The sequence below is a fragment of the Ruditapes philippinarum genome, unplaced genomic scaffold (assembly GCF_026571515.1).
Source record: "Ruditapes philippinarum isolate M1 unplaced genomic scaffold, ASM2657151v2 ctg1477_1_1_1_1, whole genome shotgun sequence".
Lineage (NCBI taxonomy): Eukaryota > Metazoa > Mollusca > Bivalvia > Venerida > Veneridae > Ruditapes > Ruditapes philippinarum.
This window is the reverse complement of record NW_026855622.1, coordinates 81266-100079: the sequence shown is the minus strand read 5'-3', so window position 1 is coordinate 100079 and position 18814 is coordinate 81266. Positions and strand designations below refer to the sequence as shown.

Genomic DNA, 18814 nt, shown 5'->3' with positions numbered 1-18814 from the left:
TGTCACTAAATAAATCTGGTTATATGGAGGAGCCAGAAGCAGATTGGCATTATCCGGGCATGTCCCCCTGGGGGCATTTGAATTTCATTAATTTTTTTTCTCCCCTGTGTTTGAGAGTAGATCTATTTATTCATCTGTGTCATCCAGGCGCTTGCATATTTTGAATAGTCACGTGATATCCTCGAGTCACCCCAAATCGTGATATACCCGAAATCGTGATACCGGATGTTTATAGATTTCGTTTCGACGTCACAAACCTGGAAATCGGCGTTAGAAGTGTCAAAGAAGTTTTCTGTCAACAAAATGCTTCGTATAAAGCTAGGAGGCGTAAGATTTGCATAATTTTCTGTATACAAGTGTATTTTAGCATATATTTTGTAAAGCAAATTTACATTACCACTTCACCATTCAATTTTCTCACGAAAAGTACTTCAAATCACAATTGTTGACAGTCGTCTGTTTGTTTACATTCATTACTTATGAATCAAGGTCAGTTTAGACTGGTTCACCTACTGGAAATTATCCCAAAGAGGTGTTAAAAGGGGAAAGTTCCTTATACAATGTTAACCCTAATTGAAAGTTATCCTCCAGTACTTTATTTCGACGCATCTTAATTACGACGCCATTTTTGTTTTGACCTCGATTTCGTTTTGGGGTTTCCGTGTGACGTCATTCCCGCGCTTTTTTGTAAATTAACATTTCGGTGATTTCTATCAGCGAAAATGTGGAAAGTAGGCGATTTTGACGTAATCTTTTCGTACTTTTTAATAAAAACACTTAAAAATGATGTTTTTTTCTTATTACTTATTTTGTATAATTTTGAAAGTATAGTTTTCTCAAAATTGATAAAATGACAGTCGGACCAGCCGACACCCTAACTCGCCGCTATTTTTAGAAAGCTTTAAGATAGTATTATGGCATGGTATGTGACCACCAAATATATAATTCACTGTGTAGGAAGGTGTACTCGTTAGCTCAATATTGTGTGACTTTATGGATGCATTTATATTAAAGTTTGTATTCTATTAAGTTCTTTTTTTGTTATGTTGCTTTATTATTAATATTATCTATGTTATTTTTTACAGATCCCTGAAGTCAAGATCAGGAATTATTCACCAACTTCAGTGACAACAGCTATTTATTTTTTTTAAATGCAGAGAGACATAATTACTGCTTGTCAATATGCTGTATTGTATATCTGCTACTGGCATAAATTCAGCATTGCTGAATGGTAGTACTCCTGTGACAGATGGTACTGTTTCAGAGAGTGATTGAAGCATATGATTAAAGCTATATCTCCAATCTGATTTCTTCCAGAAAGGTCTGAATCTTGCCCAGTTGTTATATTTTATGATCATAAGCATAGATATCACATCAATTTCAATATTGTTCAATGGGCAAGACAAGAAATGATTATTTTACTTATTCACTTGCTCATACATGCAATGTTCTACAGCCCATGGATATCTATAGGTTGTTTCAGGCCTTGAAAAACATTTCAATAGGTGCGGACATAAATTTTGAGAGACCTGTCTTGTTCAGGGTCTTTCAAATAGAAATTATATTTGAAAGACCCTGGTCCTGTGGAAGGTCAATCACTAAATTACATAATGACATATGTAAGCTTGAATTCAGTGCCTATTTAAATATAAAGCACTGTTATCCAAGATTTTGCAGTCTGTTTTCAGAAAGCCTTTGAAAACCAGTCTAACTTCTCCCTTTCACTGATTAACAGCAAGAGAAATCTCAGTCAGAAGATGCAGCCAGCCAGGACCAGGATTTAAACCTTCTTTCCTGCCTGAAAATGAGCCACTCATTGAGTCTGACACTGCTCCTGTTATATCTGAAACTGTCTCTCCTGCTTCTTTTTTCTTGTACAAAGAAACCTCACTGACATGTAAAAAGCCACCTACTAATGAAAGAAAATATTTTAGCACAATTGTGAGTGGTAGGGCAATAAAACGGATGTTATCTTTGTTGTTTTGGTCTACCTGTAATCATTGTAAAGCATGTTTGAATTTAGTCTTATCAAAAAACTGAAATACTGATTAACTGAAATAATTGTCATCTTTTATTTATTTACTTTTGTGCTTGAAATGTTTCGTGCTGTTTACAAAATTGCTGTACATCATTCTCGCAGTGAAAAGGAAGTGTACTTTTGTTTTAGTAAGATTAAATATAGAAACCAATCAAATGCGTCGTTTCTCTGTACTCTCATATCCGCCATATTGGAAATCTATGCTTGTCATATTTTGATTATTTTTGTGTTAACGATAGTTTTTAGTTAATGAAAAAAGTTGTAAAAGATGAAGAAATGAATAAATTTTTCACTGCTTAGGTAATTTGTTAGTTGTCACCTTATTTTGTTACGGTAAATAGTGATTGTTTCTTAGGTGCGTCGGAACTACGTACACCAGGATAATTTGTTAATGTTTCTATGTGTATTGGTCAGTATGAATGGTTTATTTTGCTTATATTCTTTAGATATTTAGCATTTTCTGCAGGTTTTTGGGAGTCCCCCACCTACCAAAAGAAAATACAGACAGTATTCACCATCAAGTTTGGATAAGGCATACCAGTGTGCAGTTGAGGGTGAGCTGTCTGTTAGGAAGGCATCCAAGGTCTATGGTGTGCCTATGCACACCTTAAGGGACAGAGTTCTTGGACATATTGAGCCAGATACGACTAGGTGAGATGCTTCTATATTCTTGATTAAGATGAAACTTATTAAATCTTTGCTTATTATACATTTATTAATATTTCTAATTTGTTTTCACAGGTCAGGTCCTGGGCCACTTTTGAGTGAATTTGAGGAGGCGAAATTGGTAGATCATATCAAGGACATGGCATATGTTGGGTACCCATACACTAGAGCAGAGGTCATTAACACTGCTACATAATTTGCAACATGTCTGGGTAAACGTTCAAGAGAAAAGTCACTTACTTATAAGTGGTTTTATGCATTTTTAGGTAGGTGGCCAGAGTTGAAAGTTCAGCGACCTAAAACTATCTCTGAACTTCGAGCAAAAGCAACTAGTAGAGAAAGTATTAATCGTTATTTTAACAAACTCAGGTCTATCTTGGACAAATATGAACTGACAGATTGTCCAGAATCCATCTATAATGTGGACGAGAAAGGTGTACAACAAAATTTTACACCTTCCTATGTTGTTGGCCCATCTGATACCAAGACATCTGTAGTAACTTCAGAGAGGTCCAGTACAACAACCATACTTGGATGTGGAAATGCACTTGGACAACAGATCCCTCCCTACTTTGTGTTTGCAGGTATGTCATTTGACTAAAGTTGTGTTAAATTTTATCTATGCGCATACACTGTAATAAGAGTAGAGTTGTGGATAAGTACAGTGTCTGTGCCATTGCGTGCAAGGCTTATTCTGTTGCTCTATCTGTAAAAAATTTGCAGTCCGCATTTATGAAATCAGGCATTTATCCTTTTAATCCTGATAAAATAGATACATCATTATTTAAAACTCATGAGTTAAGAGCAAGTTTTGTGGATGAAGACACTGTAAGTCATGACCATTTGCCAGCTGTCCTTCCTACAGCTGATTCAGATGAGACTGTTAATTATGCTGAGAATGAGCCTGTAGCCGAGGATTCTGAACTTTTGACCGCAGTTCCATTGGATCAAGTTACTTCTTCTACACTTGTCCTTCCTCAAACATCATCTTTAGAATGTACAAGTGATGTTGCTAGTTCTTTTTTTAGGAAAAAAAGACCAGTTTTCAAACCACCTTTTAAAAAAGAAAGAAGGTCTATAAGTAAAATAGTTGCAGGCAAAGCTATTACTGAGCCTACAGTTGCAGCTGATGTAAAAGATTACATATCAAATACACAAAAAAAGTCAACTGCAACTGCTCCAAAGGGATTTCGAACCCCTTCCAAAAGCCTGTTTGCTAAGGGTAATCCAACGCCCTCTTCATCTGGAACCTCCAAGTCTGGAGGCCCCATTGACTTGAATACACCTCCTTTGATGGAGGATAGTGTCGATGATGACTCTGTTGATGATGATGATGATGAATTATGCTGTGTATGCAACAAATTTCAACCTGAAGAACTTTCAAACTGCCAATTGTTGTTACTTTTGTAAAATGGGCTAAGTGTGATTTTTGTGAACACTGGACACATCTTATTTATTGGTCAGAAGTAAGAGTTGTCCGTAGAGGAGATGAGTTTAGATGCCCCCACTGTTAAAACATATTGTCATTTACATCCATGTTATTGTTAAATATTATTTTGATACTCTGTTTACTTGAAGAATAATCAATACATATTCGTAAACTAACATGATTTCTTGCGTTTATCCTTAGGTTTCGGTGTATTATTGATTTTTCTAAACATAACGAATTGAGGTATACCAGTCAAAAAATAAACCGTTTCCGGTATACTTTCAAAATGGCCGCGCCCAAGGCTACATGATAACAATTATTTGTTTTCCTTTTGTTGACTATAAAGAGGTAAGATATATTTTGATTTATGAACAGTTTGAAAATTGTTTTTTGTTGTCATTGTCCGCGTCAATGCGCTTAACATAACGAAAACTGGTGACTCGAGGGTATATATTTATAGAACTTGTAAAGCTCATGACAAAATAGTCACGTGATACCCATTTAAAAAAAATATAATTTTTAAAATTTGTCCAAATTATGTTTTTTCAAAAAAATATTTATGGTCAAGTAAGGTCGTACGGCTGCTGGACAAATAATAATGTATTTCTGAAGGAAGTTCTGAATACATAATGTATTTCTGAACAAAGTTCGGAATACATAATGTAACGAGTAATGTGTAAACGTAGAAATAAAATAATGTGTATGGACAAAATTTTACACGTCTAGGGAAAACACGTTTTTTTCGTTTTTTCTTCTGCTTTTCATTTTCGTGGGCCACAAAAGGGATAAATTATAAATATCAGTTTTTATATAAAGTCTGAAAGTACTTTCTTACGGAATGAATCGTATTAAATATAAAAAGTCAACTTCCCCGGGACGTTTGCTGACGTTAGTTTTACATAGTCGGAAACTCTCCCGGGGCATTTGCCTTTACAAAATATTTGATGCCGATATAGGTACTTTTAAGTGTTAATAACATTCATTCCGTTAATTCCTTATTAAGATACTTCCCCCAAAACAATGCCATGCCCCATTTTTTAAAATATAATGACCCCCGAAGAAAACCCTCGTCCCGGGAAATCTTCCCTTTTCAGTAGCATATATTAAGATATGAAATAAAAAATTGTTTCCTTATATATAATCTGGTTTTCTCACCCGGGGCAGATAACCAGATTATATATAGAGAGAGCGAAACTATTTCAATACTTTATAATACTTCTATAAGGGAAGATTTCCCGGGAAGAGGGTTTTCTTCAGGGGTCTTTATATTTTAAAAAATGGGGCTTGGCATTGTTTTGGGGGAAGTGTCTGAAAATAATTTCTTACGGAATGAATCGTATTAAATATTTAAAAAGTAAACTTCCCCGGGACGTTTGCCTACGTTAGTTTTACATAGTCGGAAACTCTCCCGGGGCATTTGCCTTTTGACAGTGTTTAATGTCATGTATTTTAGAACGGATAGAATTTTTTTAAATTTCCGATACGTACATTTATAAATATACATTTTTAATGTAACTACATGTACATGTATACCAACTGTGCATGCACACCCTATTTGAACCCCAAGGTAGAAAAGCGGGAAGGTTGCTTTTATCTTCATCACGTGATGAATGTGTTTGAGTCCCTATTTAAGGCCGGAAATTCTACCTCATGGTCAGTTCAGTACTTTATTTCAAAGATGGACACGTCGTCGCCATATCCTGGAAATTTTAGAAAGAGAATTTTGACGCCAAGTGAAATTACTATCAAAGATTTGTACAACCCATGGAATTTTTTCACATTATTCAATCAAGATGATCAAGATTTGAATGAATGGCTAATGGCAAACCAATTCTTGGTGAGAACCATGCCGTGTACAAAAACGTCAGAAGGGTGCACCGGAATCATGAAAGGGAGCCAGCGTAAGGGCAGAATCTCCGGCCCCACGGTTCGCTGCAGCGTGAACCGGAACCATGAGGTGGCTATTAGAACCTTTTCATTTTTCGAAGGGTCTAAACTCTGCGTCCAAGATATTTTCATGTTTATCCGATGTTATTTAAATGGAATGACGCTTTTACAAACGTCTATATTTGCCGGCGTAAACTATAAATCAACTGCATTAGATTGGGCATCGTTTCTTCGTGAGCTGTTCAAAGAACATTTCCACAGGAATATATCACATAGGAAGCTTCGTGGTGAAATAGCGATCGACGAATCACTGTTTGGAAGAAGAGTAAAGTACCATAGAGGCAACCCTCACAAGGGGTTAAAGGTAATGTTTATTTCAATAAAATGATAATAAATATATTTATTAAATTTATCACTTATTTCATGCTAAATAAGTAGCGCACATATTTATTATATATTTCTTTAAAACTTTGCATTCTGTTATTTTTCGATTATAATTATTCACAATTTATTGATTTCTTTATAGGTATGGGTTTTTGGTATGGTGGAGAGGAATTCCAATACCATTATACTGTACCCTGTGGAGAACAGGTCAAATGCCACCCTGATACCATTGATTGAACGGCATGTGGAGAAGGGCTCGACTATATATAGCGACGGTTGGACAGCTTACTGTCACCTAAATGACATAGGTTACAAGCATTTCTCGGTTTTGCACAAGTATGCGTTTAAGAAGAAATACAAAAATATGGAAACTGGAGAAATAGTATCTGTCCACACCAACCAAATTGAAGGAGCCTGGAAGCATGCCAAAGCCCATTTCCGGAAAATGCCCGGTACCCAGGCAAGCCAGTGGGAGGGACACTTGGCGGAAATAATGTGGCGTTCTGAGGTGAAATTGAAGAAATACGAACATTTCTTCGATCTGCTTAGAAGTGTCTATACATTGGAGGGTCCAGCTCAATACCAGTACTCCACTCCGCTGTTCGATTCGTGGCCGGGGCCGGTGATAAACAACATAGGCGATTGGACCGTTGAACCCAACGTTACAGATGCCAGCAGTAGTTGTAGTGACAGCAGCAGTGAAGAGGACGTTCTGCCTGTGGATACTCAAGCTACACAGGTGCAAGATATAGGTTCAGAGCAACCTTTGATAATTTCGTCGGATGACGGTATCACTCCAGCGCAAAGATCACAAGCAACCCGTCCTCGACAAATAAAACCTGCTACAGCTGCGCTGCTCAGCGAATTATTTTCAGACAGTTCAATAGATGAACCCGTTCAATGTTTGGTACAAGCGCCTATGTCTTCCAAGAGCAACACAGACATTACGACAACAAAGTCCAAATCTCCTGCTGCTAGACCTAAAAAGTCTGTAGGACGGAAAAAGAACAAAACGGATAATGTGTGTCATCCCGCAGGCTTTAAGCCAACAAAACAAGAAGGTAAATCGCCGAAATCGGCAAAAAGAACTCCAAAAAATCCTTACAGCAAATCCAACTATATGCTGTGGTCATCGTCAGATGATGATTTTCAATAGTAAACATTGAAGTGAACTAGATCATAAATGCTAAGTAAGCAAAGAACGATACCAGTAGATCGCTTGTTACATAGATAATCAACTGTGCAAAAATATGCATAACAAAATTCTACAAAATAGTAGCTGTTAACTATATATACTATTGATATAATTATCATACAATGGATACGTAACAATTAAAGATACAGTTTATAAACTTTTCACGCAAAAAGCGGGAACATTATTATTTACCTACAATGTTGTCATTGGTAACCAAGGAATTCTGGGTAAGTTTATTTATATTTTTAAACTTATGCGCATGCCTACATTACGTAATTTCTTGCAAGCGTCTGATTGACCAAGATTATTGTAAACTACGGAGTGACCATGACATTTTTTATTTTTATTTTTTAAAAAAGGCAAATGCCCCCAGGGGGAAATGCCCGGATATTGTCAGCAAATTTCAAACATGTGATATCCCGGCATGATTTATAAAATCCTGATATTTTGAACCTGATCACGATTCCCCATATTACAGATTAAATTCCCGATATTAGTCACAGTGAAAAAAAAGAAATTGTCAACGTAAAAGATCAAATATACTGGTGCCTCATATTTCCGTGGTACCCATATTTCAAAGGTATCCGGCTTAAACAGTCGAAAGTGCCTCCTAGACTTAATGAACCTGCCAGTAGTTTTACTTGTATTTTTATCGAAAATGTAACATATAGAACTAAAAAAAAATTATTTTATTCAGATAAAGAGCAAAGTTATTTAATATTTCACCATTTTTCTTTTGGAAGTGAGTCACATACGACTAGCCAGGACTCACTGTATTGTCTAGTCGTACGGCACTTTTCAATATTATATGGAACTCGAACATGCATATCTTATTTTGTGCCTCATGATTATATGGTTAATTAAGCACATGGATCGAATAAATAATGATCAGAGTGGAATAAATAGAGAGAACATTGAAAAAAAAAAACGGTGAAAAGCAAAAATAATTGTATAATTTTCAAATACAGTAGATAAATATCAAACATACATGTAAAAGCACAATAAATTAATTAGCATTTATCAAAGCCTACCCATGGACTGACAATAGAATTTTAAAATGCGTTTCACGGAACATGGAAACTTTCCTTATATTAACAAACTTCTATACCGTCGGTAATTGAAGCAATTATCAGAGCCCAACAACAATAATTTTCATTTTTATTTGTTTCATTTTAAAGGTGTCGAAAATTAAACTTAATGAAACAAAAAAGGATTATCATCAAAATTTTGTAAACTATTTCAATTGCTGTTATTTAACTGCGACCAAACGCTATTTTTTCTCAACGTCTTCAGATGACAAAGATCAATATTCATACTTTTTTTATGCTCCCCGAAAAATTTCGGGAGAGCATTTAGTCGGCACCTTGTCCGTCTGTCCGTTTTCTTGTCCGGAGCATAACTTGAAAACCCTTGGAGATAATTTGTTTAAACTTCATACAGTGGTAGAGGGCATTGAGGGGGAGTGCAGTGTCAAAAAACCATAACTCTATTTTGCCCGGTTTTTGAATTATCTCCCCTTATAGAAAAATCTTGTCCGAGGCATAACTCTAAAACTATAAGAGATATCAACATGAAACTTTGTAGGTGAATAGATCTCAATGGGTAGATGTGCAGTGCATAAGAACAATAACTCTTTTTGTCCTAATTTTGGAGTTATTGCCCTTTGTTAATTTCAACACTTTGAACTTTGTCCGGAACATAACTCTAAAACTGTAAGAGATATCAAGATGAAACATTGTAGGTAGATAGATCTCATTGAGAAGAAGTGCAGTGCAAAAAAAACATAACTCTGTAAAGCCTCATTTTTGAATTATCTCCCCTTATAGAAAAATCTTGTCCGGGGCATAACTCTAAAACTATAAGAGATATCAACATAAACTTTGAAGGTGAATAGATCTCAGTGGGAAGATGTGCAGTGCATAAAACAATAACTCTTTTTGTCCTAATTTTGGAGTTATTGCCCTTTGTTAATTTCAACACTTTTTATATGCCCGAAAGAATTTCGGGCATATTATGTTATACCCCCTGGCGTCCATCCGTCCGTCTGTCTATCCGCTCTCACTGAAATGACGATGTGGGGTGAATATCCATGTTCAATCCGTATAGACGGTACTTGTGAGGAAAAAGGTTGCTTATGGGGTGCAAATACGTTGCTTATGGGGTTTTAGAGATCAAAGGAGATCAAAGAAAAAAAACCCATAATGTCAACTCAGTAGGAACGTCCGTCCGTCCGTCCGTCCGTTAGAAATTTGGTTTCCGGAGCATAACTTAAGTTCCATTTGGCCCACAACATTCAAACTTCATAGGATGATTGTCCATATTGGGTAGAAGACCCCTATTGATTTTGGGGTCACAAGGTCAAAGGTCAAGGTCATTATGACCTTAAAACTGAAAACAGTTTCCAGAGCATAACTTAAGTTCCATTTGGCCCACAGTGTTCAAACTTCATTGGATGATTGTCTATATTGGGTAGAAGGCCCCTATTGATTTTGGGGTCACAAGGTCAAAGGTCAAGGTTATTATGAACTTAAAACTGAAAACAGTTTCCGGAGCATAACTTAAGGTCCATTTGGCCCACAGTGTTCAAACTTCATAGGATGATTGTCCATATTGGGTAGAAGACCCCTATTGATTTTGGGGTCACAAGGTCAAAGGTCAAGGTCACTATTACTTTAAAACTGAAAACAGTTTCCGGAACGTAACTTAAGTTCCATTTGGCTGACAGTGTTCAAACTTCATAGGATGATTGTCCATATTGGGTAGGAGACCCCTATTGATTTTGGGGTCACAAGGTCAAAGGTCAAGGTCACTGTTACTTTAAAACTGAAAACAGTTTCCAAAGCATAACTTAAGGTCTATTTGTCCCACAATATTCAAACTTCAGAGGATGATTGTCCATATTGGGTAGAACACCCCTATTGATTTTGGGGTCACAATGTCAAAGGTCAAGGTTACTATTACTATAAAACTGAAAAAAAGTTTCCAGAACATAACTTAATTTCTATTTGGCCCATAGTGTTGAAACTTCATAGGATGATTGTCCATATTAGGTAGAACACCCCTATTGATTTTGGGGTCACACGGTCAAAGTTCAAGGTAGCTATTACCTCAAAACTAAAAACAGTTTCCAGAGCATAACTGAAGTTCCATTTGGCCCACAATATTCAAACTTTATAGGAGGATTGCTATTTGAAGGAGGTAATACTTTATTTAATTTATGTAATGTCTTACAAATGCTTCATCCTTAGTAAAGAAAAAAAGCACTTTCGGGCATATAATGCTCCGCCTAGCGGTGCTCTTGTTGAAGTTGTCCGGAACATGACTCTAAAACTATAAGAGATATCAAGATGAAACATTGTAGGTAGATAGATCTCATTGAGTAGAAGTGCAGTGCAAAAGAACCATAACTCTGTTAAGCCTCATTTTTGAATTATCTCCCCTTATAGAAAAATCTTGTCCGGGGCATAACTCTAAAACTATAAGAGATATCAACATGAAACTTTGTAGGTGAATAGATCTCAATGGGTAGATGTGCAGTGCATGAAAACAATAACTTTTTTGTCCTAATTTTTGAGTTATTGCTCTTTGTTAATTTTTACACTGAACTTTGTCCGGAACATAACTCTAAAATTATAAGAGATATCAAGATGAAACATTGTAGGTAGATAGATCTCATTGAGTAGAAGTGCAGTGCAAAATAAACATAACTCTGTTAAGCCTCATTTTTGAATTATCTCCCCTTTTAGAAAAATCTTGTACTGGACATAGCTGTAAAACTATAAGAGATATCAACATGAAACTTTGTAGGTAGATGTATCTCAGTGGGTAGATGTGCAGTGCATGAGAATCATAACTCTGCCTTGCCTAATTCTGGAGTTATTGCCATTTGTTTATTTTTACTTTTTGAAGTTGTCCGGAACATAACTAGGAAACCATAAGAGATATCAACAAGAAACTTTGTAAGTTGATAGATGACAGTGATTAGAAGTGCAGTGCAAAGAACAGTAACTCTGCCTTTCCTAATTTTGGAATTATTGCACTTTGAACTTTTTCCAGGGACATAACTCAGAAAACTACAAGAGGTGTACTTTCCTGTGTCCAAAACCTATTCGGGGAGCATCACCGGGCTCTTGTTTTACAAGGCGCTTAATATCTAAAAAGTAAACATACGAAGACAATTGCTGTTTCTTGGTTAAAATCCTCGCTTAAAGTCATAAAATAACATATGAATTTTCGACTTCCATATAATTTTGAAAATGCTGTACGGCTAGCCAATACAGTGTGTCTTTCCTAGTCGTATGTGACTCACGTACGGCTAGAACTTTTGGCTAGCTGTACGGGCCCGTACGGCTAGCCACTTCCTTTTCTTTTTAAAAAAAATCTTTTTTGTTAAACAACCATTGAGGTATTTGATAAATGCCAAAGAGAAAATGGCCCCTTTCAGATGAGCCTAGGTAAAGGTGTACTTATAAATAAAGTTTACTATTGGTTTTGCTTTTGAAACTGTTAAAATGTAATTGTCTTGGAAATATGAGAACACAAAATTACTCACAAGGCAGCAGATGGGTGTTAATTACAATGTTGTATACATAATTGCTTACATGCAAACATTAAATGGAATAAACTATGATGCAATTAACATGTCTATCCTACAATATTCACTGTGTTTTCCAGAATTTTATCCTCTTAACTTTTGTTGTTTGTGTTAAACAGTTAAGTACCATGGAAATATGAGGCACCAGTTTACAGCACCTTACAAAAGTATATAAAATGAAAAAGCACACCTCCGGGCATTGATTGTTATCTGTTCAGATTCTAGATGATAGGGGATTAAATATTGTGTTGCTGATTGACAGCAAGGTGACATAATAAACAGTTCCATAGGAGGAATGCCCACTCGAAGTTATACTGAACATTAGCTTAAGGTCTTTAGTGTTACTATGACATGACATGAACGCTGAAGACAGACCCATAGGGAAAGTCCGCCAATAATCATGCCAGGAATCTGACACGCTCTTATTCATTCATTGAACATGCCATGAAGTAAAGTGAAGCATACCTTGATAAAACTATGTAAAATCTGTTAATAAGCCAAGGATGGACACATAAACTTATTACGAACATAAACTACCTTATAGTTTCCAATAGGTAAAAAAAAATTCATCACTTTGCCGGCATATTGCCAAAATGATTGACCACATGATTAAGAGATTGACCTTTACGGGTTAATTTGCGTGGATGGTTATGAAAACAGAACCCATGTGCTTCCAACTTTTTATGCCCCCGCCATGTAATGGCCGGGGCATATAGTGTTACCCTGTTCCGTCATTCCGTCCTTCCGTCCTTCCATCCTTCCGTCCTTCCATCCTTCCGTCATTCTGTCATTCCGTCATCATCAGTTTCCGTTCATTATCTTAAGAACGGTTGCACACATTCAACTCAAATTTGACATATGGATATGTCATGAGAAAAAACAGGTCAAGTTCGAATTTGGTCATGGTTCGATGATTTTTGGCAGAGTTATGCCCCTTTTACTTTGAAAATAATATGAAATTTCAGTTTCCGTTCATTATCTCCCCAACGGTACAACACATTTAAGTCAAACTTGACATATGGATATGTCATGAAAAAATACAGGACAAGTTCAAATTTGGTCATGGTTAGATGATTTTTGGCAGAGTTATGCCCCTTTTACTTTGAAAATAATATAAAATTTTCAGTTTCCGTTCATTATCTCCCCAATGGTACAACACATTCAACTCAAACTTAACATATGGATATGTCATGAGAAAATACAGGTCAAGTTCAAATTTAGTCATGGTTAGATGATTTTTGGCAGAGTTATGCCCCTTTTACTTTGAAAATAATATAAAATGTTCAGTTTCCGTTCATTATCTCCCCAATGGTACAACACATTCAATTCAAACTTGACATATGGATATGTCATGAGAAAATACAGGTCAAGTTCAAATTTGGTCATGGTTTGATGATTTTTGGCAGAGTTATGCCCCTTTTACTTAGAAAATAATATGAAATTTTCAGTTTCCGTTTATTATCTCCCCAATGGTACAACACATTCAACTCAAATTTGACATATGGATATGTTTTTGGAATGCCCAGGCCAAGTTCGAATTTGGTCATGGTTCAATGATTTTTGGCAGAATAATGCCCCTTTCACTTTGAAAATAATATGAAATTTACAGTTTCTGTTCATTATTTACCCAACAGTGTTACATATTCAACTTAAATTTGACATATGGATATGTCAAAGGAATGGGCAGGTCAAGTTGGAATTTGGTCATGGTTTGATGATTTTTTGGCAGAGTTATGTCCCTTTCTTTTTGAAAATAATATAGATACATCTAAGGAATAAGCAGTTTAAGTTTGAATTTGGTCGTGGTTCAATGATTATAGACAAACTTATCTTTCCTGAATGTTGGAAAAATTTTGAACTTTCAGTTTCAGCACTCATACTTTTAGCCATTATTTTGGCTACAAATATGCAATATGCTATTTTTAAAAGGTTAAGACTGAATTATTTCAGTGCCTTGAACATTGTATGAAAATGGTTAGTTTTAACATTGAAAAGTTTTAAGGGCTTTGAACTTAAAATGAAAAAAATAATTAATGCACCATCTGAAATTTTGGCTGCATGCGGGGGCATCCGTGACATGATGACACATTTCTAGTTTATAAATTACTTTATTATGCCCCCGAAGGGTGGCATATTAAAATCGAACCGTCCATCTGTCGTTTTGCAGTCCGTCCGTCCCTCCCATTTTATACATATAGACAGTGATGGTCATGTCCTTGACTTCTAGTACATATGCATTTGTCCATACAGCAATTTTTAAAACAAATATATATATATTGAAACAATAAGAACACTTCTTTCCTGACAAATTTTGTTGTTATATACATGATTGTACACATGATATACAGTCTTACTTGCCCATGCGACCACGAGTATTAAGCGACTTTTGTCTTAAACGACCACTTTAAATTCCCCCCGATCATTTTCTCTCTATATTTTTAATGTATTAAGCGACTTTTGCTCAACGCAACCAGCGACCGCTAATTAGTCACCTAATTGAGAGCAATCTTTTCATCAAACGACCACTTTTACCTGTCAAGTAATTGTATTTTTAGAGAACGCCACCTCGTAATGTATAAATGTGTGAAAAACTCTATTTCCCAAACCGTTTTAGCGTAAGCAAATGAAGTTAAGTATACGCCTGACGTGTATTATCCAATAATATCGGATAAACAATGCAACGCTCCGCCTCTACTCAGATGTGGTGTATACACTTCGCTTGTTGACATTTAGACTGCATTGAATTGACCTTGAACTTGATCAGCGATTAAAATTAGATGTAGTTTGTTTATTTCGAATGAAAAAATGCACAACAGAAAAACATCTTCACTAATAGGGTTTTCGTGTTGGAGACAAGGAAAAATAACGGAGATGTTAAAAAATTCTGGAAAAAATGTCAAACATGTATACGTAATGGATCAAAACTGTTTTGTCAATAAATATCTGAAAGTTATTTTTTACATTGGCATCCATTTAGATTACCGAGCGTACTAATTATTCAACATTTATATTAAAATGAAGTTGTAAAATATTCCCACCGCATAAAAAAGATGTCATTTGTAAATTTTTACTTTTATGTCATGCATTGTCTTAAGAGACCATTTCATTAAGCGACCGTTTTGGGTGTTTCCCTTGCATGGTCGCTTAATACAAGTTTGACTGTACGTACGACCGATATGTAGCATGCCGATCATGATTCAGAGCTCCAGATAGCGTGCGTATCAGCATAAAATACGCATAGGAAATCTAAAATACGTATCACTTTCAAAATCCGTGCGTCAAAGTTACGCACAACAAAATGAAAATACGCTTGTATGTCAAAATTTAATCTGAAAGAATAGAAGTGTAAACATTTGATATTTAGAAAGAGGATGTTTTAAGCATAAAAATACAATATATTTCCATTTTATTGCTTTGAAAACTAAAAATTCTGTTGTCATCAACGCATGTTAAAAACAAAAGTAACAGGAAGTACAGAAGGGAGATAACTCTCATAGATCAATAGAAAAATTTCGGGGGAGCATATAGTCGTCGTCTTGTCCGGCCCATAACTTTGTTATTTGAAGTCGGATTTTAAAACTATTTCACAGAAATGATCACCATATTGAGACGACGTGTTGCGCGCAACATTTGGGGAGCTACCTTGAAGGTCAAGGTCACAGCATGAACTTGCAGCAAAATCGTGTCCGGCCCATAACTTTGTTACTGGAAGTCGGATTTAACAACTATTTCACAAAAATGATCACCATATTGAGACAATGTGTTGTGCACAATATTTGGGTTGTTTTTACACTTTGAACTTTGTCTGTGGCATAACTCGGACACAACAAGAGGTATACCTTCCTGTGTCCAAAACCTATTCGGGGAGCATCACCCGGTTCAACCGGCTCTTGTTTGTTTAGGCATCTATTGACATGCTTATGCCTCAATATTATAACAAAAATATATTTTAATTTCTTTCACTTTTGTTGTTGGAACAAAAAAGACACGTTTTTCACCTGCAGTTTTGTACTCAATATTTTCGTACCCAGTCTACAGTTACAGACAATTTTCTCTCAGACCAATGCTTTGTTAAGGAAAGATAAAAAATCTTAATTATTTTTTCTTTAATCTGGAGTACATGATAAGGTACATGCCAACAGAAATAAAGAAAGAAAATATTGACTCCTAGAATATGAAATAATTTCAGGGCTTCCACTAGTGGAAGTTTGGGAGTCATTTACTCCTTCATTTTGGCTTGTGACTTCCAAAATCTAATACTTTTCCTTCTTTACCTATAAAATGTGACTTCCAATATCAGAGATTTTGAAGTCTGACTTCCAAATTTTGAAAATGGAAGCCTTGATAATTTTGCTGTGTATACTCTGGAAGTCTGACTTTACAGAGCATGTTTTGTACTGTTTCACATTGAATCAGTATCTTATTTGTAAAAGTTTTTCTAAAAAAAGAAAACAAACAAACAGAAACAATATTGTAAGTTTAATTTGTTTATAAAAAATGCAAAATGCTTTTTTTGACAGATTTTACCCCTTTTTCAGAATTTGCATTTTACCCCTCACTCTAGATTTTGAGGGGTAAAAACGCCTTGGCCAAAAAAATTATCTGGAGCTCTGAATTGATTCGTAGTTTTTCCGGGATGTCGTGCCCACGTGCGTAAGCTGGGCCATCCTTAAAAAAATGTTCGTTTGCAGTAACGCGACCGACTCACAAAATTTGCCCCTACTCAAAATTTTTTTTCATGGTCTGGATAAAAAAAAATTTTTTTTTAATCAGAAAATTATACCTTGTGCTTTGTTATCCCCCGCCGAAAAATTTCGGCGGAGGATATAGAAATAGTCTCCGTCCGTCCGTCCGACCTTCCGTCCGTCCGTCCGTCTGTCCGTCTGTCCGAGCAGACGAGAGCTACATTATGAGGTTTAGGTTTATGTACAGGCACTCTGTATGGGGTTCATTCCGTAGAGACATGTATTATGTGGTTAAAAATGCTCTTATGGGGTTAAAAAAATTTGCTCTTGTGGGGTTAAGAGATCAAAGGAATAACCCCACAAACACGTCTGCTAAGTATGTCCGTCCTTCCGTCCGACATTTTTGTCCGGAGCATATCTCTAAAAGTATTTGAGTTATCAACTTGAAACTTCATAGGTGGATAGACCTCATTGAGGAGGAGTGCAGTGCACAAGAATGATAACTCTACCTTGCATGATTTTTGAGTTATTGCCCTTTGTTATTTTTCAAAATTGATTTTTGTCCAGAGCATAACTCCAAAAGCCTATGAGATATTAACATGAAACTTCATAGGTGCATAGATCTCACTCAGGAGGTGTGCAGTGCACAAGAATGATAACTCTACCTTTCATAATTTTTGAGTTATTGCCCTTTGTTATTTTTCATACCTAATTTTTCACCTGAGTGGAGCATAACTCAAAAAGTGTTTGAGATATCAACATGAAATGTCATAGGTGGATAGATCTTATTGAGGAGGAATGTTGTGCGCAAGAATGATAACTCTTCCCTATACAATTTTTGAGTTATTGCCCTTTTTTTTCCATGCTATTTTGTCCAGAGCTTATCTCAAAAAGTATTTGAGGTATCAACTTTAAACTTCAAAGGTGGATGGATCTCATTGAGGAGAAGTGCAGTGCTTAGGAATGATAACTCTACCCTGCATTATTTTTGAGTTATTGCCCTTTGTTATTTTTCAAAATTAATTTTTGTCCAGAGCATAACTCAAAAAGCCTTTGAGATATCAAAATGAAACTTCATAGGTGCATAGATCTCTGACTCAGGAGGTGTGCACTGCACAAGAATGATAACTCTACCTTTTATAATTTTTGAGTTATTGCCCTTTGTTCTTTTTCATACTTTAATTTTTTCTCAAAAAGTATTTGAGGTATCAACTTGAAACTTCATAGGTGGATAGATTTTACTGAGGAGGGATGCAGCACACAATAATGATAACCTACCCTGCATTATTTTTCAGTAATTGCCCTTTGTTATTTTCAGCCATCAGTATTCACATAGGTTTCAAATCTGTAATCATTATAGCCATCAGTTTTCATTACCAAAAGACCTCTTAAAATAGAATTATTCCGCTCTACTACATATACATTCTTCCAATGAGCAAACACATTCGGCGGGGGATGGCCATGTTGACATGGCTCTTGTTTTCATTCTTTTAAAGGTTAATAGAAGAAATAAAATGTAGGTCTTATTAAATTAGAATTCAGTTATCAATTTATTAATTGTTACCAGATTATCAAAGCATATATTGTCCAGCATTTTGAAATTCCATGTTTATTTGGGAGTACAGTTCAATAAAAAAAAAAAATCGACCTACCTACCCACCTTGAAAATTCTGGGTCGGGTTACTGCAAACAAACATTTTTTTAAGGATGGCCCTGTGTCAAATTTGGCATTTATACAAAGATAACAATGCCAAACACTCTCACTGTCTACAACATACCAATCGTAAGATTTTTGCGAATGGGCTTTCTTAAATTTTCGTGTAGGTGTATCAGAATCAGTAACTTTCTTTTACTGCTAGGTTTGGGCATTTCGCCCTGTAGCCATGACGTGAGCGACATAACAATTTTTAATTGATGTTAACGGACTGAAATCATT

General features: G+C 35.7%; 4 protein-coding genes across 10 annotated transcripts in view; all 4 read left to right on the top strand.

Moving 5' to 3' along the window:
- LOC132743928 (ubiquitin-associated domain-containing protein 1-like) overlaps positions 1-18814 on the top strand; it is a gene marked incomplete at its 3' end in the record, with an annotated part of 92402 nt that overhangs the window by 630 nt on the left and 72958 nt on the right. For 2 of the 5 annotated variants that reach the window (XM_060732530.1, XM_060732528.1), the window contains 1 exon segment: positions 14126-18661. In XM_060732530.1, the coding sequence (XP_060588513.1) occupies positions 18586-18661 (76 nt within the window). 5 annotated transcript variants of the gene reach the window in all.
- On the top strand, positions 122-5160 carry LOC132743930 (uncharacterized). Of its 3 annotated transcripts, none has more exons than XM_060732533.1 (3): positions 122-327; positions 2505-2689; positions 2780-5160. In XM_060732533.1, exon 3 carries the CDS (start codon positions 3326-3328, stop codon positions 4112-4114), a length of 789 nt encoding a protein of 262 aa, XP_060588516.1. In that variant the 5' UTR covers positions 122-327; positions 2505-2689; positions 2780-3325; the 3' UTR covers positions 4115-5160. The 3 variants fall into 2 exon arrangements, with proteins under 3 accessions (XP_060588516.1, XP_060588517.1, XP_060588515.1); XM_060732532.1 differs by having other exon boundaries at positions 122-579; positions 2418-2689.
- On the top strand, positions 5653-6408 carry LOC132743931 (uncharacterized). The gene has a single exon (XM_060732535.1). It carries the CDS (start codon positions 5653-5655, stop codon positions 6406-6408), a length of 756 nt encoding a protein of 251 aa, XP_060588518.1.
- On the top strand, positions 6547-13989 carry LOC132743929 (uncharacterized). The gene has a single exon (XM_060732531.1). The coding sequence runs from the start codon at positions 6562-6564 to the stop codon at positions 7558-7560; it is 999 nt and encodes a 332-aa protein (XP_060588514.1). The 5' UTR covers positions 6547-6561; the 3' UTR covers positions 7561-13989.